Here is a 24,853-nt window from a genome sequence, read left to right as displayed (position 1 = left end):
ATGAGAACTTCGAGGTTCAAATCCTTGTTATGCCTTACAGGTTTTAGAGGAGAATAAGTACCCAGTTTTAGTTGGTGAATCTCCTGAAGGTTTAGGAATTGAGATAATTTCAAATAGTGTGTAACAAATTTTTTAAAGGCCAAAAGAAGAGGAATTTATTTTGGAGCATCTGTATAGTATTGGGGCTTTTCAGTGGATAATGGTACTATAATGGTGACATAAATGTGATATTGTGAGGAGACTCCTTTGAATGACACCTTTCACTTGTTTGTGCTTGTAGTCTAATCTAAGTGCTCTAGGCTGGCAGATTTCATTTTTTTCTACTAATTGAGAGGATCATTTTCTTGGACTTGTTTTTTGACTCTTTCTGGGCTGGCCTTGGATCATTCTCCTGTTATGCTCAATTTGGGTTTAAATTAGAAGGATCATCTCCTAAGGAACTGAACTGAAGTGATACAAACAAATTTATATAGAGAAAGTGCTAGAATGGTTTGGAAACCACTTGCACCGAATAAACTGAAACTGAGCTTTGATGAGAGTTCTTTTGGTAACCCGGGGAGAGCAGGTGTAGGAGGAGTGTTTAGAAATCATCAAGTAGTAGTAGTGGCACTATTCTCAGGACCAATCGGCCTTGGTGACTCAATTCAGGCTGAAACTCTAGCTCTCCTACAAGGTTTGAACTGGCTGAGCAGATTGGAGCAACAGAACCGGAAATTGAAGGAGATTCACGTCTGGTTATATCTTGGGCAAAATCAGTTCAGCGCCTTGGAAATTCAGATTTGTCTTCAGAGAAGTAGACATGTAGTGAGAATGGGCCGAATGGGCTTTAGTAGTTTAATTTCTTGTAAGCTATGTTTAAGTTTATGTACTTTTAGTTATGGGCCTTCTTTTGTTTATTTTATTAGTTCTTTAGTGCTGGCAGCCTTATTATAAGGGCATGTAAGGAATTGTACTCAGATTTACATTAAGATATAAAAGACATCTTGAGTGGATTAGAGAAGAGATCGGATTTCTTCTCTTCTCTCTTCCTTCCTCTTCTTCTTCCACAAGCTCTGCTGAAATCATTCATTCTTCTTTCTCCCTTTTTTTCTTCTTCTTCTTTTTTTTTTTTTTTCTATTTTCTGATTTACTGCAAGTGTGTTTCACAACTAGACATACTTGCAAGGAGGTCTAATTCTAGTTTTGGATGGATAAAAAGGGAAGCAAATGGATTGGCAGATATCCTTGCAAAACAAGGTGCAGACAAACCTACTTTACTCTGGGCAAAATCATAATTTGTTGTAATATGGGTCATTACAATGCTGAAACTTCAAATTCTTGTATAAAAAAAAAAGGATTATCTCCACTTCAAATTTGAAATATGAGGTTATCCCACTCTTTAGTTGATGCCAAGAGAGAGATGGGCAAACACGTGATTTTCTTATGAGGCATTAGATGAATACTTGTTGAATCCCTCGTGGGAAGACACACATGTGTGGAAAGAGGAGCACAAGGGGTTGTTTACGGAAAAACTCTTTATGCAAAACTAATCAGGGGGAAAATGGTATCACATTATGGTGGGGGTTGGGTGGATGTTTTCACATGGCTTGTGGCTCTAGGTAAAGTTCTCATGGTAGACAATTTAAATAGAAGCAATTTCAGTCTTATTAGAAGTTTGTTGTCAAGTCTGCCAACCTACTACCTTATTAAAAGTTCTAGCAGAAGTTGCTAAGGGGGTGGAAAAAATTCAGAAGAATTTCCTTTGGGAAGGGGTGGGAGGAGGGGAGGGTAAAAGTTTGATTTGGTGAAGTGGGATAAGGTATGTAGACTGGAGGGAGAGGGGGCTTGGGTTTTAGAAGAGTGAGATTTTTAACAGGGCATCTATAAAAAAGAGGCTTTTAATAGGGCTTTACTTGGGAAATGGCTTTGGAGGTTTGAGTTGGAGAAGAAAAAAACATTCACTTGGAGGAGAGTGGTCGTGGGGAAGTATGGGATAGTGAGGTTTGGGTGGGAATCAAGGGGGGTTAACTCTTCTTATAGGGTTTGTATGTGGAAGGGAATTATGAGATTCAATCAGGAATTCAAAAACTTAACCAGGCTATTTATTTGGGGATGGTGCTAGGATGAGGTTCTGGGAAGATGACTGGTCCGGAGTTGGTAAGCTGAATGAGTTATGTCCAAGACTGTAGAAGGGAGGAAAGTTGGGTTTGGGTGATCGCCAGGTATGATAAATGTGGTAAGAAGAGTTTGGTCGGAGGAACAGGGGTTAGTGTTGTTGGTGATCAGGCCTCTTTCGTGGAGTATGGCGTCGGCTGCTGCTCACAGGTCAATAGTGTGCCTGCAGCTATTTGCTCCCGTTCAGAGACTAGGATTGCAGATGCGATTTCTGAAGATTCTGGTTATGGAATCAAAATTCCAACTTCTTTGGGTACCGTGGAGGTTGGTCTTAAGGGGTTGGGGAAGTCGGAGGAGGTTTTGAAAGAGGTTGGGAATGGAATCACTAGTTCAGATGCTGATTCTGAAGCTGAAACCGTGACCAGAGAAGAGGAGATTACAGATGGTGGCGCCATTGTTGGTGATGAGGAGGAGAGTTGTTTGGAAGACAATTATTGCTTTAAGGAAGTGAAGGTTGGGAGGCTGGGTGTAGATCTGGGCTGAAGAAGCAACTTCGAGGAGAAGGAGAAGGAGGCACCTTCTGAGGTGACTGTCAAAAAAATGCGTAGTTTAAAAAATCATAATGTCTTGCATGTGATGAAAATCTTTTCTAGGTTGAAGCTTGGTCTTGTTGGAACAGGACCAGCAAAGAATTATAAATGGGTCTATAGGAGAAAAGATAACGAAAGGTAGTGGGTCTGCTGAACCTGATCTAGAAGAAAAACAGTCCAAATAGAAATAATAAATCAAATTAAAAAGAAGAAAAAACAAAAGGAGACAACCAGAAGGAAGAAGAGGAAAGGGAATGATGGAGAAGAAAGGGTGAAAGAGAAGAGTTGTTCGTACTTCTCCTCTCCTTTCCCTAATCCTTTTCATTAAAGAATAATCACTAATAATCAGTAATTACAAGTAAATCCTTAGTAATTACAAGTAAGTCCTTAGTGGGGCGGCTGGCTAATTAAACATAGGAGAAACTAAAGTTAACAGGTCCGTTTAACAAAACAGAACATAAGCATAAAATTAAAACACAACTGTGGGCTATGGGCCATTCAATCCATCTTCTCTACACTCACCCTCAAGCTGAGCATAGATGTCAATCATGCCCAGCTTGCTTGTATCATGTTGTAGCTTGGCCTTGGAGATTCCTTTGGTAAGAATGTCAGCTAACTGTTGTTTAGATGTAATGAAGGGTATATGAACTTCTCCATAAGCCACTCTTTCTTTGATGAAATGCTTGTCAACTTCAATGTGCTTCGTTCTATCGTGTTGTACATGATTGTGGGCAATGTTAATGGCGGCTTGATTGTCACAATACAGCACTAGTGGTCTGTCATACTCAACACCCAATTCCTCCATCAGGGATCGACGCCAAAGTAACTCAGAAACTCCATGAGCCATATCTCTGTACTCTGCCTCAGGTTAAGATCTAGCAACAACAAATTGTTTCTTGCTTCTCCAAGAAACAATATTACTTGCCACCATAATATAGTACCCTGAAGTCGACCTCCTATCATCAATGTTGCCTGCCCAGTCAGCATCTGTATAGGCTTTCAGTTCCATGTGGCCATGTTTAGCAAAAAGAATACTTTTCCATGGAGTATTCTTCAAGTAACATAAATTACTCTTCGCTGCTGCTATGTGTATCTTTGGGGGCATGCATGAATTGGCTAATGCAACTAACAACATATGCAATGTCAAGGCGAGTCATACATAGATATAGCAGCTTCCCTAGCAACCTTTGAAACACTCCCCTATCCTTCAATAGTTCTCCATAAGAAGCAGAAAGTTTGTGACTCATATCAATAGGGGTAGCCACCGGTCTTGCACCCATTTTACCTGTTTCGGTGGGCAAGTCTAGAACATACTTGCGTTGGGATATGAGGATTCCATCTTTAGACCTAGCCACTTAAATACCTAAGAAATACCTCAATTCTCCCAGATCTTTGATCTCAAACTCTGCATGGAGGAAGGCTTTAAGGTCATCAATCCCCGTCACATCAGTGCCAGCCACTACAATGTCATCCACATAGATTATAAGATATACCACCAATGAACCTCTCTTCACAAAGATGGTATGATCAGACTGAGTCTATGTGTAACCAAAGTTAACAAGAGCAGCCCTAAACCTCTCAAACTAGTCTTGAAGTGATTGTTTGAGCCCATAGAGAGACTTTTTCAACGTGCACACCTTACCCTCCATGTCTGGGCCATACATCCTTGGTGGGAGAGACATATACACCTCCTCAGGTAACTCTCCATTCAAGAAGTCATTTTTCACATCTAGTTGATAGAGGGGCTAATCTGAATGAGTTGCCAAAGATAGTAGAACCCTCACAGAGGTCATCTTCGCAACAGGGGCAAAAGTTTCCAGGTAGTTAATCCCATACATCTATGCATAGCCTTTTGCAACTAATTGGGCTTTGTACCTCTCAATAGAGCCATCAACATGATATTTGATGGTATACACCCACTTACAACCCACTGGCTCATTCCCTTTAGGCAAATCAACCACTTCCCATGTGTCATTCTTGTGCAGTGCCTCTATCTCGGTTCTCATAGCATCCCTTCATTCTGGAGTAGAGAGTGCTTTTAATACAGACTTGGGTATAGGGTGAGAAGAAACAGAGGAAATAAAGGAATAACATGAAGGAGAAATAAGACAAGAAATATATTTAGAAATGCAATGTGCAATACATTTCTGTTTACCTTTTCTTATGGCAATAGGGACATCAAAGTTTGGGAAGGGAGGCTGCAAGGGTGTGATCTCAACACCTATTGTCTCTTCAGCAACTAGAAGTTTAGGAGGCTCATGTGATGTAGTAGAAACAATCTGCTCACTCCTGGTCTTTTGCTGTTGGTATCACCTATGATCTGTGAATAGGAGGAGGGTGAGGCGGCAATGATGGAGAAACAAGAATAGTGGAGGAACTAGGAGATGATTGTTCCCTTCTGGACTCAATAGAAGAAGACTCAAGAGGAACCGGAAGGGGAAGTGCAAACGATTGTCACAAACAGAGCCCTGTAAACGATGCCCTCCCTGAGAAGAACCATAGAAAGGAGACATAACGAGTCCCACTACTAGGACATGTGGACATGATCTAACTGACAGGACGACAACTCATCCCTATGTACCCAAGTCTGCGACGGACCGAGCTCGGATAACCGAACCACCTTGGAAGCAAGTCCACTTCGAGACACGATTGCATCAAGATCACCTCGGTTATAAGACACCTCGACATTTGTACTAGGATGGACCCAAGGGGCACTAGTTCGGGTGATATTGATCGATCTTTGCATGTTAACCTTAAAGACATCGCCACCAGATTCCACACTTTACGGGATCACACCTCGTAATTGCCAGCCATATCTCCCCCGTCCGAATCGGGTGGAAGCGATAAGCCTTACCGGCTGGTAGTGTTATCTCCTACTAATACGAATATGGGCTTCATCACGACAAGAATTCCAGAACCACTCCGAAAAACCTGTGAGGACTCCAGTATATACAGACCCCAACCCTTCGGGGGAAAAGGTATGCGTAATCACTGCTCACTAGCTCTCTTGCTTTCTAAACTACCTTCAACTCACAAATTATTGACTTAAGCATCGGAGCGACCTTGTTGGGTAAGCACCCCCGGGTTCCCTGATTCTCTCTATGTAGATCACCCAACTCCGTCGTCTACTGGAAGCCAGATCATCGTCAGCTAGGAGCAGCCAGATTGCGTTGCATCATTTGGTGCCATCTGTGGGAAACACTTCAAAAAGCCTTTTTCCACCAAGCGTCCCAAATTCAGCTTCCATGGCATCTTCCAGCAACGCTGGACAGAACGCTGACATGAACACCTCCGGGGGGCAACTTCAGGTCCCAACGATCTGCATTGGACAGTTCATCGTACCTCTCTGCGGACGGGGTCCCCACACTGAACGTGCCTTAGGTCACTACACTAGTGAATGCCCCACTCCCTCTTACGGTGGGTGCAACCTTCGCCGAACCTTTTGTTATTCCCTCGGCGGTCGGACATACTCAACTTGACGACCTGGTACACTGCATGCGAGCTATGCAAGCTCAAATGCAGTAGGTGTAGCAATTTCAGCTGTACTAGCAACAAGTTCTGCATCACATTTACCAAAAACAATACCAGCAACAATTCCGTTCACTGCCACAGAATTAGCAGCCGGTTCCACCTCGGCATCCGGCAACACAACAAGTCAAGCCTCGCCGCTAGAGCGAACACCCTCCTTGCAGGGGAGAGACCTCCTAGATCCAGAACCCTCTTGGGAGCTAAGTCTCGTCCCGTGGCAGGAGGGAGAGACAGGTTACTCCTCCCACCTCGCAGCAAGTGAATAGGTCGGGAGACACCCAGCCCACCAGAGCTGCTTCACCTCGGCCTTCGCAGTTTGAAGTTCCACTTGCAGAAAACCGGTTCGGGATCTTGGTCGCGGACTCTAGGCAAGGCCCCTCAGTCCACAACAGCAGCTGCCAGCAGTCCGAGCAGCTTCTAGCCAGAACCGTGCCTGACAATACAGAAGCCAACTGCACTAATGCGTAGCCAGTGAAGAAGTAGCAGAAGAGGCATTGTAAGGTTCGTCGAGCTGCAATTCAAAGTCAGCCCAAACAGCCTAAAGGCAAAGAAGAGGCGAGCTCGGGAACTGTGAAGACCACTCCACTCCTCTTCGTGCTGTCTCCTCTATCCCCCGAGCTCCTGGCCGTCCCGATACCCAAAGATTTCAAGGTACCTCCCCTGGACAAGTATGACGGGTCGTTCGACTTGAATGACCATGTGGATTCTTTCCAATCACAGATGCACCTAGTCGGGGCTGATGAACCTTGCATGTGCGTTGCTTTCTCCACAACCTTTAAGGGAGTAGCTCGCACATGGTACAAAAACCTTGCGCCCGGGGCAATTAAGAGTTGGGAGCAGTTCGTGCAGATCTTCACCTCGCACTTCATCACTAGCAAGAGGTGCCCGAGGTCCCAGGAAAGCCTCCTCAGCATGGTCCAGCGGGAGGGAGAATTGTATTGACAATTTCCTTTAGAGGTGTTGAGGATTTGTAGGTTTGAGAGAGGTGGTGTAAATGGATGTTTGGGTGTGTTAGTACCTGCCATTACTTAATCTTGGTTAATGGAGTGGTGAAGGATTTCTTTCTTGCTTGTAGGGGTATTAGGCAAGGGGGCCCACTTTTACCTTTCCTTTTTACCTTAGTAGCTGATGTTTTTAGTAGAGTCATCACTAAGGTCAATAGGGAAGATATTGTAAGGGGTTGGATGATAGGTAGAAGTTGGGCCCCAATCACCGATCTTCAGTTTGTAGATGACTTGCTGATTTTCTGTGAGGGGGTGCTAGAGAGAAGGTAGAAAATTTAAAAGAGTTGATTAAAATAAATCTGGAAAAGAGTTGTAAAGCAGGTATTAGTTTGGAGGATAGGGAGGTCGGGGCTATTGAAAAGTGTCTTTGAGTGTTTCATCTCTTTTTGGTCATTGTCCTATTTAGGCCTTCCATTGGGGGCAAACCCTTGGGAGTAGGTTTTGGACTATAGTGATAGAAAAGTTTGAGAAGAGATTAGCACCGTGGAAGAACTACATCTCCTTGGGTGGTGAACTACTTTAGCGAACCTAACTACTTATTTTCTCTATGTCATTAGGATACCACCTATGGAATCTACAAAGGCAGAGAAAGTAATGAGAGATTTCCTTTGGGAACCCAGTGCTGCCAAGAGTGGAGGCATTTGCTTGGCTGGTTTACCTTGACAGTATTCTAACCACAGATCACTTGAAGAAAAGAGGCTTTTTCCTTCCAAGTTTCTGCTATTTGTGCAAAATGGAATTTCTACTGCTTTCTTTTTGGAAAGTTAGTCTTCCAGCCATGATCTCCTGCTGAGATTTTCTCTAGAGTCTAGATGGCGAAAAATTAGTGGCAGAAAGAAAACCAGAATTATGTGGAGCTGTATTCCTTTTGCAGTTTGCTGGTCACTGTGGGCTGAAAGGAATAGAAGAGCATTTGAAAACAAAGCAAAAGGTATGGAACTAATAGTTTCTGCTCTGGGTTCATTGGTATCAGACTGGGTGCTGGTTCTGCCAGAGTTTGATCAAGTTAGAATAGTAGTGACAATAGTTGGTATTATAAGACAGTATGGTATTATGCTGATTAAAATGGGAAAAAATATTTATTTTTTTCTTTTAACTTTGGTTGGGGTTTTTTCAACCTCAAAAGTCATCTATATGAGTCAATGAGATTGATTCTGTTATGATATCTATATCGACTTTTTCTTCAATTATTTCTAGTTGATTTATTTTTCATTCTCTAGTCTTCTCTCCTTTCTTCCTGATATCTGCATATCTTATCTTGGATGTGAAAATGACTTTTTTTATTTTTTATTTTTATTTTCTTTGTTGGATGCTTTCTGCAGTATTTCCTGTATCAGATTCTCCGTGGGTTGAAATACATACATTCTGCCAATGTTCTACACAGGGACTTGAAACCTAGCAATCTTCTCTTAAATGCTAATTGTGACTTGAAGATATGTGATTTTGGGCTTGCGCGTATTACCTCTGAAACTGATTTCATGACGGAATATGTTGTTACAAGATGGTATCGGGCACCAGAGCTGTTGCTAAACTCATCAGAGTATACTGCAGCAATTGATGTGTGGTCTGTGGGTTGCATTTTCATGGAATTGATGGATAGAAAACCCTTATTTCCTGGCAGAGATCATGTGCATCAACTTCGTTTACTAATGGAGGTAAAATCATCATTTACTACAATATTATTCATATGATTTTAGTTACAAAAAAGATGTACCAATTACTGTTACATTATTGTTTATCTGAAAAGGCCTCACTGTTGTGGAAGAGCAATGTTTCTACTAGAAAATTGAATGCACATTATAGAAACTCTACAGTACTATCTGCACAAAGAACAAGTGTTTACTCCGTTATTACAAAAGCTTGCCATACTCTTTTGTCAAATTATTTTGGTGATCCCATGCTCTATATTGGACAGATTATTACTTTATTCTTAGTATCTTCAATTTGGGATTGTTTTCTTTCCTTGTTTGGGTGTAGGTGGAACCCCTCACCAAATACACACAGTCTGTTTGACCTTTCCTTTGTTAGCTAGCAGAAGAAGAGGGAAAAAACTTTATGGAGGTGCATAAGGTCTGCGTTTTGTTGGACAATATGGGAAGAGAGGAATCAAAGAACTTTTGCAGAAAGAGAAAAGGGATGCTCTAATTGAAGTCATCACCGTTAGAGTGATCCGTTGGGTGAAAACTTTAAAAATATTTAAGGATATTTCTGCTACAGATTTGATGAGGAGCAGGAAGGAAGTGGTTGATTCTGTTCCTAGTAAGGCTGTCTCGAGGCCAATTTGGTCTCCTCCAATCAGTGGTTTTATTAAGCTGAGCTTCAATGGTAGAAGTGAAGGAATCTGGTTCCCTCAAGAATTGAGGATTTTTCAGAAACGGTGAAGGAAGAATTATTGGCTTTTTTCTAGTACCAATTGGCGTGGGAGTTTTTTTGAGGGCTGAAATTCTAGCTGCTTTGGAAGGGGTTCAAAAAGCCAAGGAGATGAATATTCAAAAAATGATAATTTAATGGGGTTCATAGTTGGTTATAAGCTGGCTTCAGAAGGAAGAGGATCTAGGTTGGTGGGACTGCATTAATGAAAAAGAAGGTTTAAGTGGTTAACAGGAGGAATGAAAGTGAATATGATTTGGGTGAAAAGAGATGATAACTCCTTTGCTGATGCATCTAGTTTTACTATTAATCATCATTCATTACATTGGCTTCCATAGTTGTCTAAGTGTTTAGGCAATTCTGGGCAAGAATGGGTTGCCTAGTTACTATGTAATTGACCTAAAAGAATTTCTTATTGTTTTAAAACTAAGACAAATCCAACATTAAGGAGTGGAACGTTCAACATTTTAGAAGATTAGAAGAGAGAAAACAATAGTTAATTAGTAGAATTGAGGGCTTAGATGCAAAAAAAGCTTTGGACACCTTTGAAGGAAGGGATAACGAGGAGAGGTGGTCTTTGACGAGGCTTTTGGAGGATTTGTTACTTAAGGAAGGGATCAGTTGGAGACAAAAATCAAAGAACACTTGGCTTAGGGAGGGTGATAGGAACATCGGATTTTTCATGCTCTGGCTAATGGAAGGAAGAAAAATTTTCTTTCAAAATTGGTGGGGGATGGAGTAACCTTGACCTGGCAATCTTTCATGGTGAGATTGCACGAGTTTTTGTGGTTCACTTTAAATATATTTTTAAGAGACCGTTGGATAATAGTGTGTGTCTTGATGGTTTGGATTGGGCTAAATTATCAAAGTGGTATTTTCTATGGATAGATCCAAATAACTGGGTCCCGATGATTTCACAATGGCTTTCTATCAAGATTTTTGGGATGTGTTGAAAGTTTGTCAGGTAGTGTTTATGCCCTTTGCTCCAATTGATGTATTGTACATAATTTTGTTATGAAAAGAATGCTTATTTCATGTATGATCGAGTTGTTCTACTAAATACCCTTAGTTCATATAAGTATTATGTATGAAACCACATGATTGTTATAATATGGACTTAAAACTTCACAACTAGTGGATGCATTGGGGGAAGTTTATCTTGACAAAGTTGTCTTTTTCGCACTGTCCAAGGTTGTGGAGCTAGCTGCTTGGGTTGTGACCTAAGGTGTGAGGATGGGTGTTTACAAGAAACTTTGAATTGGATCAAACCCAACATGTTCCTGGACTTTCCGACAAGTGGAACAACTGGGTGTTTCTTTTAATCCTTAGACTTCTTATTGATATCAGATTGAGTATTAAATTTGTCTGTCTTTGATATGACAACTAGTGAGATCCGTCTAGACTCAAATATCTCGGTATGTTGGGACATTGAAGGATAGTATGTCGATTGATGATCAATGTGATAGGTACTATTATGTTAAGACATAGAGAACACTTTGTAGAACTTTCTCCTTGGAGTTTGAATCTACTGACAGTAGGATTATCTGAATCCTCAATGAAGGATCCAGTGGTGTTGGGAGTTGGACACCATGTCATAAAGATAGAGGAAAAAAATCCTTCCGTTAATGTGGTGTCAAGTGTTTATAGCAGATAGATTGATTGCAAGTGATTAATTGGGCTATATTGACTTGAGTATCACATAATGGGGATGGGCTGAACCTTAATGGGCTTGATCACTTAAACCCATAGGCCATAACAACTATTGTCGAATTAGCCTATAATGGCTAGTAAAAACTTAAGCGGCCAACCCCGCTAGCTTGTATAAAGCATGTGACATGTTGGCACTCTCATTAAGTTGTGTGCCCCACACCATACAAGCTGTAGTCTCCTAATTTGGTAAATATTTTACAGCATTAATGGGGTGCTAATGGATAATTATGAGTTTTACATAAGAGTCCTAGTCAAACTTTGTTCTAGACAAGTCTAGTAAGACTGGGATTTGACTAGTTTGATTAATTAGATGGATTCCAATCTAGTGGCTGATTTAAGAGAGCTAGATTCTCTCTAATCTTATCCTAAATAAGTTAGGACATGTAAATAGATTAGGAGAGGACTCATGCAGCAATCCCAAGTCTATAAATAGAGAGGAATTAGAAGGGATCGAACCATGCAAGTTCTCAATTACTAGCTGAATTCTATCCCACCATTGTGAGACCTTTAGACTAGGGTTTTGAACCCCATTCAACTAGACCTTTTACCCATTCTTTCTAGCACTACTACACCTTTTTTTTTTGGTCAAGAAAATCACCCAAAAACGTGAGAAAGGACAGATCTTTGCTGCTGTACATTCTGGAGAAGAAATCCAAGACTACAAAGATAGAATTGCACCATCTTCAACTTGTTGCAGTGTTACCAGAAAGATTCAAGCTTGAGTGTGCACACCACTTCGAATTCTACATTTGTGGACTTCAAAATCAGGTAATGCACACAATCTTGATCCAAAAGATCCAATATTTCATGGTCCAAGAACCCAATTGGTCCAATTTTCTCATATGTGTGATTTCAGCATTAGGGTTTTATGAATTTTTGAACTGGGATTTTTGGCACAATATGATCATTGGATGATCGACTTTCAAAGTTGACATGTCGAAGGTTTTTAATGAATTCTTTTGAGAGAGGTGTGATAAAGCTAGGGCTCAATTCCACCTTTTGCCTTAATCTAAAAGAAAGTTGATGCTGTTAGCCCAAAGGAGTTCAGACCGATCAATTTGATTAACTTGTATAAAAACCCCAGTTAACCAAGTCATAGGCTTTCTCAAAGTGCTTTTGATAGGGAAAAGCAAATCACTGATCAAATTTTAATTGCCAATTAAGTGTTGAAGATTTAAAGAGGTTTGGGAAGAAGAGTTTGGTGTGTAAGTTGGACCTGGAGAAGGACCATGACTTGGTTAATTGGGGTTTTTTGTTGGGGGTAATGAGCAAATTTAGGTTTCGCGATCGTTGGTTTAATTGGATTTCAGGTTTCATTAGGACTTGGCATTACTCGATTTTGGTCAATGGAACTGTAGTGGATCTTTTTTTGGACCTTAGGGGGCTAAGGCAAGGGGATCCTCTTGCCCCTTTTTGTTACTTTAGTAGCGTATGTTATTGGAAGGCTAATTTTTAGGGCTGATGCTAGAAATCTGATGAGGGGGGTGGAGAGTAGGTAGAGAGGAGATTTCAATCACCCACCTACAGATTGTTGATGATACAATTCTATTCTATGATGGTGGTGATCCCAGGTGAGTGTGAAACCTAAAGGTGATTGTATTCGTCTTTAAGAGAATGTCAAATTTAAAAATTAATTGGGATAAGAGTTGTATTGTAGGCCTGAATATGGAGGAAAGAGAAATTTCAGAGGTGGCAGAAATGTTGTGATGCATGAGTTTTCAACGACCAATGAATTATTTGGGGATGTCTTTGGGGGATGATCCTAGAGGTATTAACTTTTGGAATCCGGTATTAGAGAGGTCTACTAAAAATTGGTTTCCTGGAAGAAAAAATATTTATTCCTAGGAGGATCACCCTTATTAGGTCCACTCTAGCCAACTTGCTTGCCAGTTTATTTCCTATTAGTGTTTAGAATTCCAGAAGGGATTATAAGAGGCTAGAAAAGATGATAAGGGACTTTTTGTGGGAGCAAGAGGAGGAGAAAACGGACCATAGAGTGTGTTGGGAAGTGGTTAGAAGCAGCAAAAAATATGGTAGATAAGTGGCTCTAGGGGTTGCCAATTGATAGAGACAAGCTGTGGGCAGGGGTAATTAGCAGTGATGGTTGTGATGCTAGAGTTTTGGTTGGGGATACAAGGGTTTCATCTTGGAAGTCTAATTATGTTATCCTACCTTCCTCTCTACCTCATATCAGGTATAATCCTTGTTCCAGTAGTCTTCTAAAATTTTGGGATCATCTCTGGTTGGGTATCTCACCCCTAAAAGAACAATTCCCCTCCCTTTTTCAATTTCTAACTGGAGGAATAAGCCCATTTCTTCCCTCATGGTTCCCTCCACATCAAGCTTAGGGTTTGATTGAGACTTGGGGATTAGAAGAGGATTGCACACCTCTAAATTAGATAGTGCTTTAACTTTACTTCATGGTCTTGTATAAGGTTCAGAGTACTGATACGATACGCCCCACATTGGGCATATTGTGTCATATCTTTAGGGGTCCGATACACCTGTTTATAGGTGTTTTCAGGAATTCCTTTTTAATGAAATATATATATATATCTATATATATATATATATAAACCAAATATTGAGGAAAAAAACTAAAAAAACATAAAAAGCACATGGTTTTAAGTACCAATACACCTCTGCTGATAGATAGAGGTGTATCGATACTTTGAACCTTTGTCTTAAGAGGGTTTTATTCGATCCCTCAAAGAGAGTCGGATTTGGACCCTTTCCCCTTCAGGTACTTTCACTTGTGCCTCCTTTTTCTTGTCTCTAATCGTATTGGGTGATAATCTGGGTCTGGTTAAAGAGATCTAGAACAAACTAGTTCTGCCTAGGATTGGAGGTTTTTGCTGGGGAAGTGTTTCTAGAAAGGGTTAATACCTTTGACCTTCTCCAAAGAAAGAGATGGAAGTGGTGTTTATCTCCTCACTGGTGTCTCCTTTGTTAGGCTAATGGTGAGTCTTGCCATCACTTATTAATCTTCTGCCCTTAGTATCTTCAATTTGGGATTGGTTTCTTTCCTTGTTTGGGTGTAGGTGGAAATCCCCACCAAATATACAAGACTGTTTGGCCTTTCCTTTGTTAGCTAGCAGAAGAAGAGGGCAAAAACTTTACGGAGGTGCATAAGGCCAGCAGTTTGTTAGACAATATGGGAAGAGAGCAATTGAAGAACTTTTGCAGAAAAAGAGAGGAGTAGGGTATTCTCTAATTGAAGTCATTTTTTTTGACAAGTGTGCTCTAATTGAAGTCATCACTGTTAGAGTGATCCATTGGGTGAAAACTTTAAAAATATTTAAGGATATTTCTCATACAGATTTGATGAGAAGCAGGAAGGAAGTGGCTGATTCTGTTCCTAGTAAGGCTGTCTCGAGGCCACTTTGGTCTCCTCCAATCAGTGGTTTTGTTAAGCTGAACTTCAATGGTAGAAGTGAAGGAACCCGGTTTCCTCAAGAATTGGAGGATTTTTCATAAATGGTGAAGGAAGAATTATTGGCCTTTTTCTAGTACCAATTGGTGGGGGAAATTCTTTGAGGGATAAAATTCTAGCTGCTTTGGAAGGGGTTAAAAAATACAAGGCAATGAATATTCGAAAATTGATAATTTAATGGGATTCATAGTTGGTTATAAGCTGGCTTCAGAAGGAAGAGGATCTAGGTTGGTGGGACTACATTAATGAAAAGGAAGGTTTAAGTGGTTCACAGATGGACTGGAAGTGAGTGTGATTTGGGTGAAAAGAGATGACAACTCCTTTGCGGATGCATTGGCCAAACAAGGGGTGGGAAGAAGTCAATTATTTTGGGCTATGTTGTAATCTATGAAATTGCTTGGGGAGAGTTAAGAGAGTTTACTTCTCCCTTCTCTTTGTACTTCTTTATTTCAGTTAATGAATCTTTTTAAGCTATTTATCAAAAAAAAAAAAAGCTAAGAAAAATCCACAAGTAGCCCACAATATCACTTCAATAAGGACATAAAAAAATGTCACTTAAATAAGGACTCCAACTCCTAAACAACTCTTCTATCACTTCAGTAAGGACATAAAAAAATGTCACTTAAATAAGGACTCCAACTCCTAAACAACTCTACTAACACTTTTCTATTCTCACTAAAACTAAATTTAAAGACACCAGAAATTCCTTTAAGTAGTAAACCATAGTTTCTCTTTTATCGCTTCAAATATGGCTGACACCTTCCTCTCCATTCTTTTGAATGAGACCCTTAGGAACTTATTTATCTAAGAGATATTTACCTACATCCAATTGTACAGCTCTTTAATTCTTCTCTGGGCCTTTGTTTCCTTTGATTTCATTTCATTGACCCAAGAAATATGTTGATGGTTGGTCTGGTCCCATCTTGGTTCCTACTCTACATCTTCATCGCAGATCATCTCTGAATTAGCCCCAAGTACCAACTTAAAGGAGTGATAAACAATGCCTCCTCTCCAGCTGAATCTTCCCGTGACTATCACACTACAACATCTTCCCTCCTTGGAGAGGACGCTCCTTAGAACATCTAGAATAGAGGGGTCAAGCTAGCTTGCATATATTGAGCACTGAAAACCTCTGGTAAATTGACTAGAGGTCTTTTTTCTGTTTGAGTGTCTTTGGACCGAGATTTGGATCGAAGGAGTTTGGCTCATTCACCTTCATCAAATCCTTTCCTCTCATCTCTGCTCTAACTTCCACATTTCCTCTAGGTTTTTCTCTTGATCTTGGATAGGTTGTTTTGCTGTCGCCTAGGGTTTGCCTCATTTTTTCTTTTTGAATAGTATTTCCTGCCTAGTTTTCCTGGTTTGGGTCCAAATCATTGGCTTTACTCACACTTGGTTTATTGTTGCATTTTATTAGTTCCTAGGTTGAAGTCTTACCATGCTCCCTTTCTATGGAATATTGATGTGGGGCCATCCGATTTCCTTCACGAAATCCACCTCTCTTCAACTAAGATTTTCCTACTAATTATTTTATAAAGGACCTATAAACCTCTTTTTTGATTTTGAAAACCTCTTGTCGTGTTGTGTCAATTGGCTGATCATCCACACCAACCATGTTATTGGCTTGGATGCTCGAGCTGTTTGAGAGGCCTCTCTTGCTGCCATACTGATAGCTCCTCTTTTTTACGATCGAGCTGTTTGGGCTTTCTCATTAGCATCTGATTTGTTATGGCTTCTACTTGACCTGACATCTACTTTGACTACCATATCTTTTAACTTTGACATATGATCTCTTGATTCTAGTTGGTGGCCAATGGAAGCATCAGGTTGTGGTGGCTTCACCCAAATGCCATCGTGTCCATTCCCATGTAGCTGAATAATGTTGTTAGAGTTGTTCTTTGTTTCTATTGTTAGGGTGCTGTCAACATGTTCTTTTCTTGTTTTAATTATTTTATTATTAGGGTGTGCCGTCAGTGGAATTTTTGTAATTTTCTTTTCTTTTAATTACTTCTTGCTATTATAAACAAGGTACAAAGTCAAATATGCCCCTACTTAAGTATGAGACATGTAACTAACTTAATACTTAAACAAATGATGAAAAGATTGAAATACCCTTCCTTAGATGACTCTAACACTCTCCCTCAAGCTGGAAAATATATATCATATAGTACCAACTTGTTACATATATCCAAGAAATACACGTGACACATGTTGGGAGCTCTTTGGGAGGCCAAAGTGGGGGCTGTAAAGAACCAAGAGTAGGGTAAGTGCAGGGTTAGAAGAAGCCTACTACAACCCATAATGCAACAAATGTGGCAACTTAAGATACTCAATCTGCTAGGGTGTCAGCTGGTATTGCTCGGGAGCACTTCACTGGTTCTAACCCTAAGGAAGATACATTGAATTCTTTTCGTAGTCATTTGGAATCATATTGTAGGGCCTTGCACCACATGGACAGTTCAATTACTGGTACCCCTTCTACTTCATTTGCGCCTTGGTAGGGCCTCTAGTTTCCATGTCTCCACTGCCACTGGTTCCCCCTAGATCATTGACTTAGGGGCCTCTTACCACATGACTGGTAAGCCAAACCTTTTTCAGTCTTTTAGCCTTTTGTTATGAAGGGATAAGGTGAGACTTGTAGATGGATCATTCTCCTCCATTGTAGGCCAAACCTTTTGCATGTCCCTCAACTTCCTATCAATCTACTTTCCATTAGTAGTATCACAAACTCTTTAAACTGTAGTATAGTAATATTTTTTCTTGGTTCATGTGCTTTTTAGGATCTAACTTCTAGGAGGACTATTGGTAGAGGAAGCTTAGTGGATGGTCTCTACACTCTTGACAATAAGGCTGGTTTCTCAGTGTCATCCTTAGAGTCGCATAGTCAGTCAAATAGGAGTCATTTTTTTGTTGTTGCATAATCGGTTAGGTCATGTGCCTTTTGAAATAGTGATGTCTTTGTTTCCTTATTTATTTAAGTCATGTTCAGTGTCAAACATGTAAGTTGAGCAAGTAATGTAGAACAATATTTTATTCAAGTAATAAAAGATCAAGTTTCCCTTTCCATATTGTGTATTTTGATGTTGGGGGCCTACTACTATAATTTCAGAGGGTGGGTACAAGTACTTTATCACATTTATTGATGATTTCTCCCGCTATACATGGGTATTTTCCATGTGTAGTAGAGACGAAGTTCCAAAGATTGTGAGAGATTTCCAGAGGATGGTGTTTACACAGTTTCATATTGAAATTCAGATTTTTCAATTACATAACGCAAAGGGATATTTCCATGGTGAGCTCAATGAGTTCTTTGCTTCTCATGGATCCATTCATAGGAGCTCATGTGCAAGAACACCGCAACAAAATAGTATTGCAAAAAGAAAGAACATACACCTCCTTGAGGTAGCACGAGGGATGATGTTACACATGAATGTACCAAAACATTCTTGGATAGATGCTGTACTTGCTTCTGCTTATGTCATCGATCACATGCTCTCCAGAGTGTTGAACTACAAGGCCCCTCATTAGTTGTTGTTCTCTCAGTCTCCTTTATTTTCCATTCCCATGAGGGTTCTTACTTGTTGTGCTTTTGTCCATGATCTCGGTCTATTCCAAGTATCATTTTGGAGTATCCCTCCTCTTACAAGGGTTACCAGTGCTTTGATCCTATTCTTCATAAGCTCTGTCTCTATTTTTTTTTGATGAATGAAGATAATGTATTAATCCAGAAAATTAAGGCGATACAGGAAACCCATGAAGAGGCACGAGCTGTTACTTCTTCTAACAAAGTATTACATGAAACTAAAAACAGGAATAAACAGAAATAGAATTACATCGCAGCCCAAAATAAATGATCCCTTGAAGTCCCTTGCTTAGCTGGCCCATCCGGTATTTGCTGATCTTCCCACCCAAAGAGAGGTAATTGTCATGTTTCTTGTGAGCTAGTTGACTTTCCTCAATAAGTCTCTGTATCGCCACATAGCTGAAGCTGGCTCTGTCATCCATCCCACAACAATTTTGGAGTTTCCTTCAACTACCAAATGCTCAACTCCTAATTGTTCTGCAATCTGAATACCTTGTACAACTGCTAAAATCTCAGCTCTATTAGAGTCTCCTATTCCCACAGGGCCTGCAAACAAGGCTAAAATGTTGCTTTCGTTATCTCTCAGCGCCCCTCCAATCCCCGATGGGCCTGGGTTTCCTTGGCTACTACCATCGAAGTTCAGCTTTGCCCAACCTTCAGGTAGAGGCTTCCACACTGCATATTCCTTGTCCTTGTATGACTATTGGTCACCGCTTTCCAGTTTCTCCAAATATCATCTAAGGAAAATGTATGAAAGAAGTCCATAGTTCTTAACCATTTTTTTTTTTTCGTAAAAGGTAAGGTACTTTATTAAATCAAATAACTATACAAAGGAGCCTAGGCCAATAGAGGCTGCCTAGAGCCACCTCAGATTACAATCTCATCCAATCTCATCCAAGACTGAGAGCTAAACAACAATCGCATGTTCTGATTTTTAAATTCCTCTGTTGCCAACACCCAAGACAATAATTTGCCCACAGCTTTTTGCATCATTTCCCCTGGAGATTTAGCTTTACCCTGGAAAATTCTGTTGTTTCTTTCAGTCCAGATAGTCCAAAGAGCAGCTGCCGGAATACTGTTCCAAACCAAATTACCTTTCTTGCTGAGGATCTCAATTCTCCAACAATACAACAGATCCTTCACAGAATTTGGCATTACCCAACTGACTTCCAAGGCCTGAAGGAAATGCCCCCAAATATAAGTCGAAACTGGGCAATGCATAGAAAGATGTTCAATAGTTTCTGCCGAACCACCACACAAGCCACATGATATATCCAGAATCTGAGTGCCACGTTTCATCAGATTAACTCTGGTCAGACACTTATCTAAAACTATTGTCCAAATCAGAAACTTTACTTTAGAAGGACTAGTTGAGTTCCAGATTTGCCTAGCCGGAAAGTTCACATGACCTGAACTGACCAAATTGAGGAACATAGACTTAACAGTGAAAAATCCATCAGCTTCCCATTTCCAACTCCAAGCATCCTCCTTATTCAAATCAACCCTCTGATTGCAAAGCAATCCCAATAGATTCGCATACTCTTTTAACTTCCCAATCAAAGATACTCCTCCTACAAAGCGGATTCCAAGTAATAGAATTACCAGAAACATTAAAAATCTCAGCAACAGAGGAATCCTGATTAACAGAAATTTGATACAAGAGAGGGAAGGCTTCTTTCAAGCACACTTTAGAGCACCAAGAATCTTTCCAAAATTTAATTCTTTCCCCATTTCCCACCTTATATCTGATTCCTTCCTCAAATAAAGGAAAGTCCTTCAAGATACTTGTCCATATGGAGCTTACCCTCTTGCAATAGGGCACTTGGATCTCCAATCACCCCAATCCACCCCATATTTATCCACAATAAGCTTTCTCCACCATGCATTTCTTTCATTAGCAAATCTCCAAAGCCATTTACAAAGAAGGGCAGAATTGAACTTCTTTCCTTTTCTTTGAATACCCTTGCATTCCTTTCTTCCCAGATTGTCCACATGGCGGCTGCTCTAATACATCTCCACATCATTTTTCCATTTTTTGTAGGCCACACAAAAAAGAAGGATTGAACAGGTGACTTAAGTTTATGGGCAGATTCCACTTGCACCCAAACAAAGAAAAAATCCAACTCCCAATAGCATTTTAAAAGGAACAAGAAAGAAGTAGGTGGGAGCAATCCTCACCACTAGTCCTGCAAAGTACACACTAGTTAGGGGACAAACACATGAAATGCCTTTTCTTCTGCAAGCAGTCCAAAGTATTACTCTTTCTATAAAACACCTCCCACTAGAAAACAATTGTTTTAGGTGGAACAGGTCTAGACCAAATCTCCTTGGTCAGAAAACCCAAGCGTCCCGTGGAAGAGCAAAGGAACTTAAAAAAGGAAGCGCAAGTGAAAAAACCTTTTGGATGAGGGGATCATAATCTCACATCTGAACTAAGAGGGTCTAGAAAGACACTACCAAGAAGAGACAACAAGTCTGAAACACTACTAAGTTCATCATCCCTCAATCCTCTACGAAAGCCAAAGTCCCAACTTAAGGATGAGGGTGAAGTAAGAGATGGGAGAAAATGAGAGAGCTTTTTCCTTGTAAAGGGAAAGAGAATAGAGAGCTGGGAACCTGTCCTTAAGGGTAACGGTACCCACCCAAGTGTCTTCCCAAAATAAAACAGTCACCAGAACTGACATCATTTCTGGCAAAGTTGAGAAACTGAGGGAGGGATACTTTGGATTGCTTTCCAAGGAGATGCCAACTTAGCTTGACGTGATACACCCGCATCCCATCCATTTTCTAGTTTGCCATGTATACTAGCTATCACTTCATGCCACAACCTCTCCCTTTCTCTAGGCCACCTCCACAACCATTTTCCTAAGAGAGCTTTATTCTTTAGAGCTAACCTTCCTAATCCCAATCCACCCTCCTTTTTACTCTTACAAACTATTTCCCACATGATTAGGTGATCTTTCTTTTCCTCCCCAGTCTCCCACAACAAAGATCTCATTAACCTCTCTAACTTCTTAGCCTTCATATTAGGAATCCTAAAGATAGAGAAAAAAATAGACCGATAGGTTTGCTAGGGTAGCTCTCAATAAAGTCACTCTACCCCCTAGAGATGTAGTTCTTTTTCCAAGAAGCTAATATTTTCTCAACCTGAATCGGGGTCCAAAATCTACTCTCCTTTGGGTTAGCCCCTAGAGTGAAATCTAGGTACTACAAGGGCCACGAAGAAATGGAACAACCTAAACAATCTGCCATAGATTGAAGGATCTTCTCATTCAAATTAACACTTACCACACAACTCTTATCCAGGTTTATCTTCAAATTGGAGACATTCTCAATGTGCTGTAGCAGTGCTCTGAGATTCCTCACTTCTCGCCTATCACCCCCCCTTCACAAAATATTATGATATCATCGACAAACTGCAGGTGGGTTACTCGGACATTGTTCCTTCCAATCCTCCAACCTCTCACTTCCTCTTCCCTTTTTGCCTTAGATATTAATCTACTGAAGACATCTACAACTAAGGTGGAAAGAAACGAGGAGAGAGGGTCACCTTGTCTAAGGCCTCTACAAGCTGGGGAAAAATCTTTGACCACCCCATTAACCAAGACTGAGTAATGGCAGGAGCTAATACAACCCTTTATCTAGTTGCACCATCTATCTCCAAAACCACAACACCCTAGGACCTCTAGTAAAAACTTCAATCCACAAGATCATAAGCCTTCTCTAAATCTAACTTACATACAAAACCTTGAGTCCCCGACTTTCTCATGTCCTCCATGCACTCATTTGCTATTAAGATTTGATTCGTTATTTGCCTTCCCTGCACGAAAGCACCTTGTGCTTGATTAATGATGGAGGGTAGTACTACTTGAATTCTCAGAGACAACACTTTAGGCAGGATTTTATAGATGCTTGTCACCAGACTAATTGGCCTAAAATCCTTAGGGTCTTTTGCATCTACCTTCTTTGGGATTAGGGCTAAGAAAGTAGCATTAACTCTAGGGCTTACCTTTTTTTTTTTATTTGCAAATTCCTAAAACACCCCAACAAGGTCTTCTTTAATCACATCCCAACAGTCTTGATAAAAATCCTTTGTGAAGCCATTTGGACCAGGTGCTTTGGATCTATCCACTGAAAACACCGCCTGTCTGATCTCTTCTTCACTAAAATCCCTTTCTAACCAGTTTCTTGTTCTTCAGACAATCTAGTCCAATCCAAATCTTTCAAAGTGGGCCTATTATTCAACAGTTTCCCATAGATTGATTTGAAATGATCCACAAACAATCTGGCTATCTCATCTTGATTTGTGACTTCCTCCCCATTCATCTCTACCTTAGCCACGAAATTTTTTCTTCTTCTCCCATTAGCCAATGTATGGAAAAATTTTCTATTTCCATCCCCTTAATCCATTTGTGTCTTGACTTTTGCCTCTAAGAAATTTCCTCTCTTAGAAGAACCTCTTCCAGATCCTTCTTTAGGTTTCTTTTGAACACCCTTTCTTGCTAACTCATCATCCTTTGGGCTTCTTTGGGATCTAGTTCCTCAATCCTAGACACCATGTTAGTTTTTTGCTCCTCTATCCTTCCAAAGTGCTCCCTATTCCATTCATTGATTCTGGATCTCAACCTTTTCAACTTTTTGTGGAATCTCACTCCCTTCCAGTTCACTCCTCTTAAGTCTTCTGTCCACCATTCCCCAATCAAGTGCACAAAATCCGGGTGAGTTAACCACATATTCTCAAATCTAAAAGGCCATGGACTAGAGGCTAATGTTTCAGGACTTAACTGGATAGGGTAGTGGTCAGAAGTGACTTTGGGTAGAACTCTAGCCATCAGGTTCCTCCAATGGTTCTCCCACTCTTCAGTAAAGAGGAACCTATTTAATTTCGAACAAATGGGGCTTTCTTGGAAATTAGAACTTGTGAAATTGGCTTGTAAGAGGGGTAATTACTTTAGACCACAAGTATTAATGAATTCATTGAACTTTCTCGTGTTGGTTGTAATTGCATTTTGGGGGTTATTAGATTCATTACAAAACCTAATTACATTAAAATCCCCCCAAGAAACCAAGGACCCTCCCACATCTCATTAGACCTCATTTGCCATACAATTCTTCCCACATCTCATTCTTCTCTCTATACGTGTTTGGTCCATAGACATTGGTTAAAACCCAGGTGAAGCCATCCCCCACATTCCTAACATTTAAAGACATAGAAAATCTCCCTATTAGCTCTTCCACTGATTCTACAACATCCTTCCTCCATAAGGTTACTAGACCTCCAGAGGTTCCACAAGAAGGAGCCGAAGTCCAACAAACTCCTCTTGATCTCCATACACGTCTAACCTATCTTCTATCCAATTCTGCCAGTTTGGTTTCTTGTATCAAGACTATGTCTGGTTTCTCTCTTCTTAATAGGTCTTTAATTACCCTTCTCTTTCTTTTACTTCACAAATCTCAAACAAGGTACAAAGTCAAATATGCCCCTACTTAAGTATGGGACATGTAACTAACATAATACTTAAACAGATGATGAAAAGACCGAAATACCTTCCTTAGCCGACTCTGACATGTAGGTTTGTTGGGTTGTATACTTGCCATGTTGCCCATGAACTACTTAGGACATTAGGAGCCAACCCTAGGGAAAGCATGTTTTGGAGCCCTATACTAGAAAGATTCTCTAAGAAGCTTGTTGCATGAAGAGGAAATACATATCTTTCTGGGGAAAAATTACTCTCATCTGGAGGGATGAGAGATCCATCATATGGATGGCCGAACCCTGCAGGAAGGTTTGGCGAAATTTCAAAAAATTCTCTCCTGTTTAGGAATCGCATTCCCTATTTTAGAAAATTGCATTTTCAAGGATCATTCTTGAAACAAAACCGGACCAGATCTGAAACCAAAGGAAGGAGAGGGATATACCTGATATGAAGTAGCAGTAACTCTCAATGAAGGTATTCACGCCCAAGAAACAAGAATGGAGTAAAGGGCTGGTGGAGGTGTTCACGCCCAAGAAACAGGATCAGCAGGACGACTCTTCAACAAGAATGGAGTAAAGGGCTGGTGAGCATGACTTCAGATTGTTTCTTCAGCCAAGAAACAATATCAAGAACTCTTCTTGATCAGTTCCACAGATGGAGATCGAACTGGGTAGGGATAGCAAGAACAAGGGGAGAATTCTGCAGATTGCTGTATGTAAAACTGAGGAATTCGCACCCTATTTGTAGTCTTCTTTGGATCAACCTCCTAATCTAACTAGGAGAGAGTTTCTTGATCCAAATATGATATTTGGATATGGACTCTTAAATGGATAAGACTTATCTTATCCTTCAGCTAATCCTAATCAGATTATAAATCAGATCTAGACCCTTTTAATTAACTAACTTAAGACCAGTTCGAATTGGGCCTTAGGCCCATTAAGCCTATGTGCTCACTTACACCTTTAACCTGCTGCCCAGTTGGCTCTCTTTGCATGGCGTAAGACCCTTACATCGATCTACTCATCCGCCACATGGGTTCAACCTAGCCTTTGTTACAAGGCCTG

At 40.5% G+C, this 24,853-nt stretch overlaps 1 protein-coding gene across 1 annotated transcript in view; it reads left to right on the top strand.

Moving 5' to 3' along the window:
- LOC148846691 (mitogen-activated protein kinase homolog MMK1) overlaps window positions 1–24,853 on the top strand; it is a 77,053-nt gene that overhangs the window by 10,367 nt on the left and 41,833 nt on the right. The window contains exon 4 of the mRNA XM_088955385.1: window positions 8,539–8,871. Within this exon, the coding sequence (XP_088811511.1) occupies window positions 8,539–8,871 (333 nt within the window). The remainder of the gene's footprint in view (window positions 1–8,538; window positions 8,872–24,853) is intronic.

This window comes from Nelumbo lutea, chromosome 7 (assembly GCF_056320005.1).
Source record: "Nelumbo lutea isolate HS-2025 chromosome 7, American lotus-T2T, whole genome shotgun sequence".
NCBI classification, from domain to species: domain Eukaryota; kingdom Viridiplantae; phylum Streptophyta; class Magnoliopsida; order Proteales; family Nelumbonaceae; genus Nelumbo; species Nelumbo lutea.
Note: the sequence above shows the minus strand (reverse complement) of the source record. Positions and strands in the feature narration are given on the sequence as shown.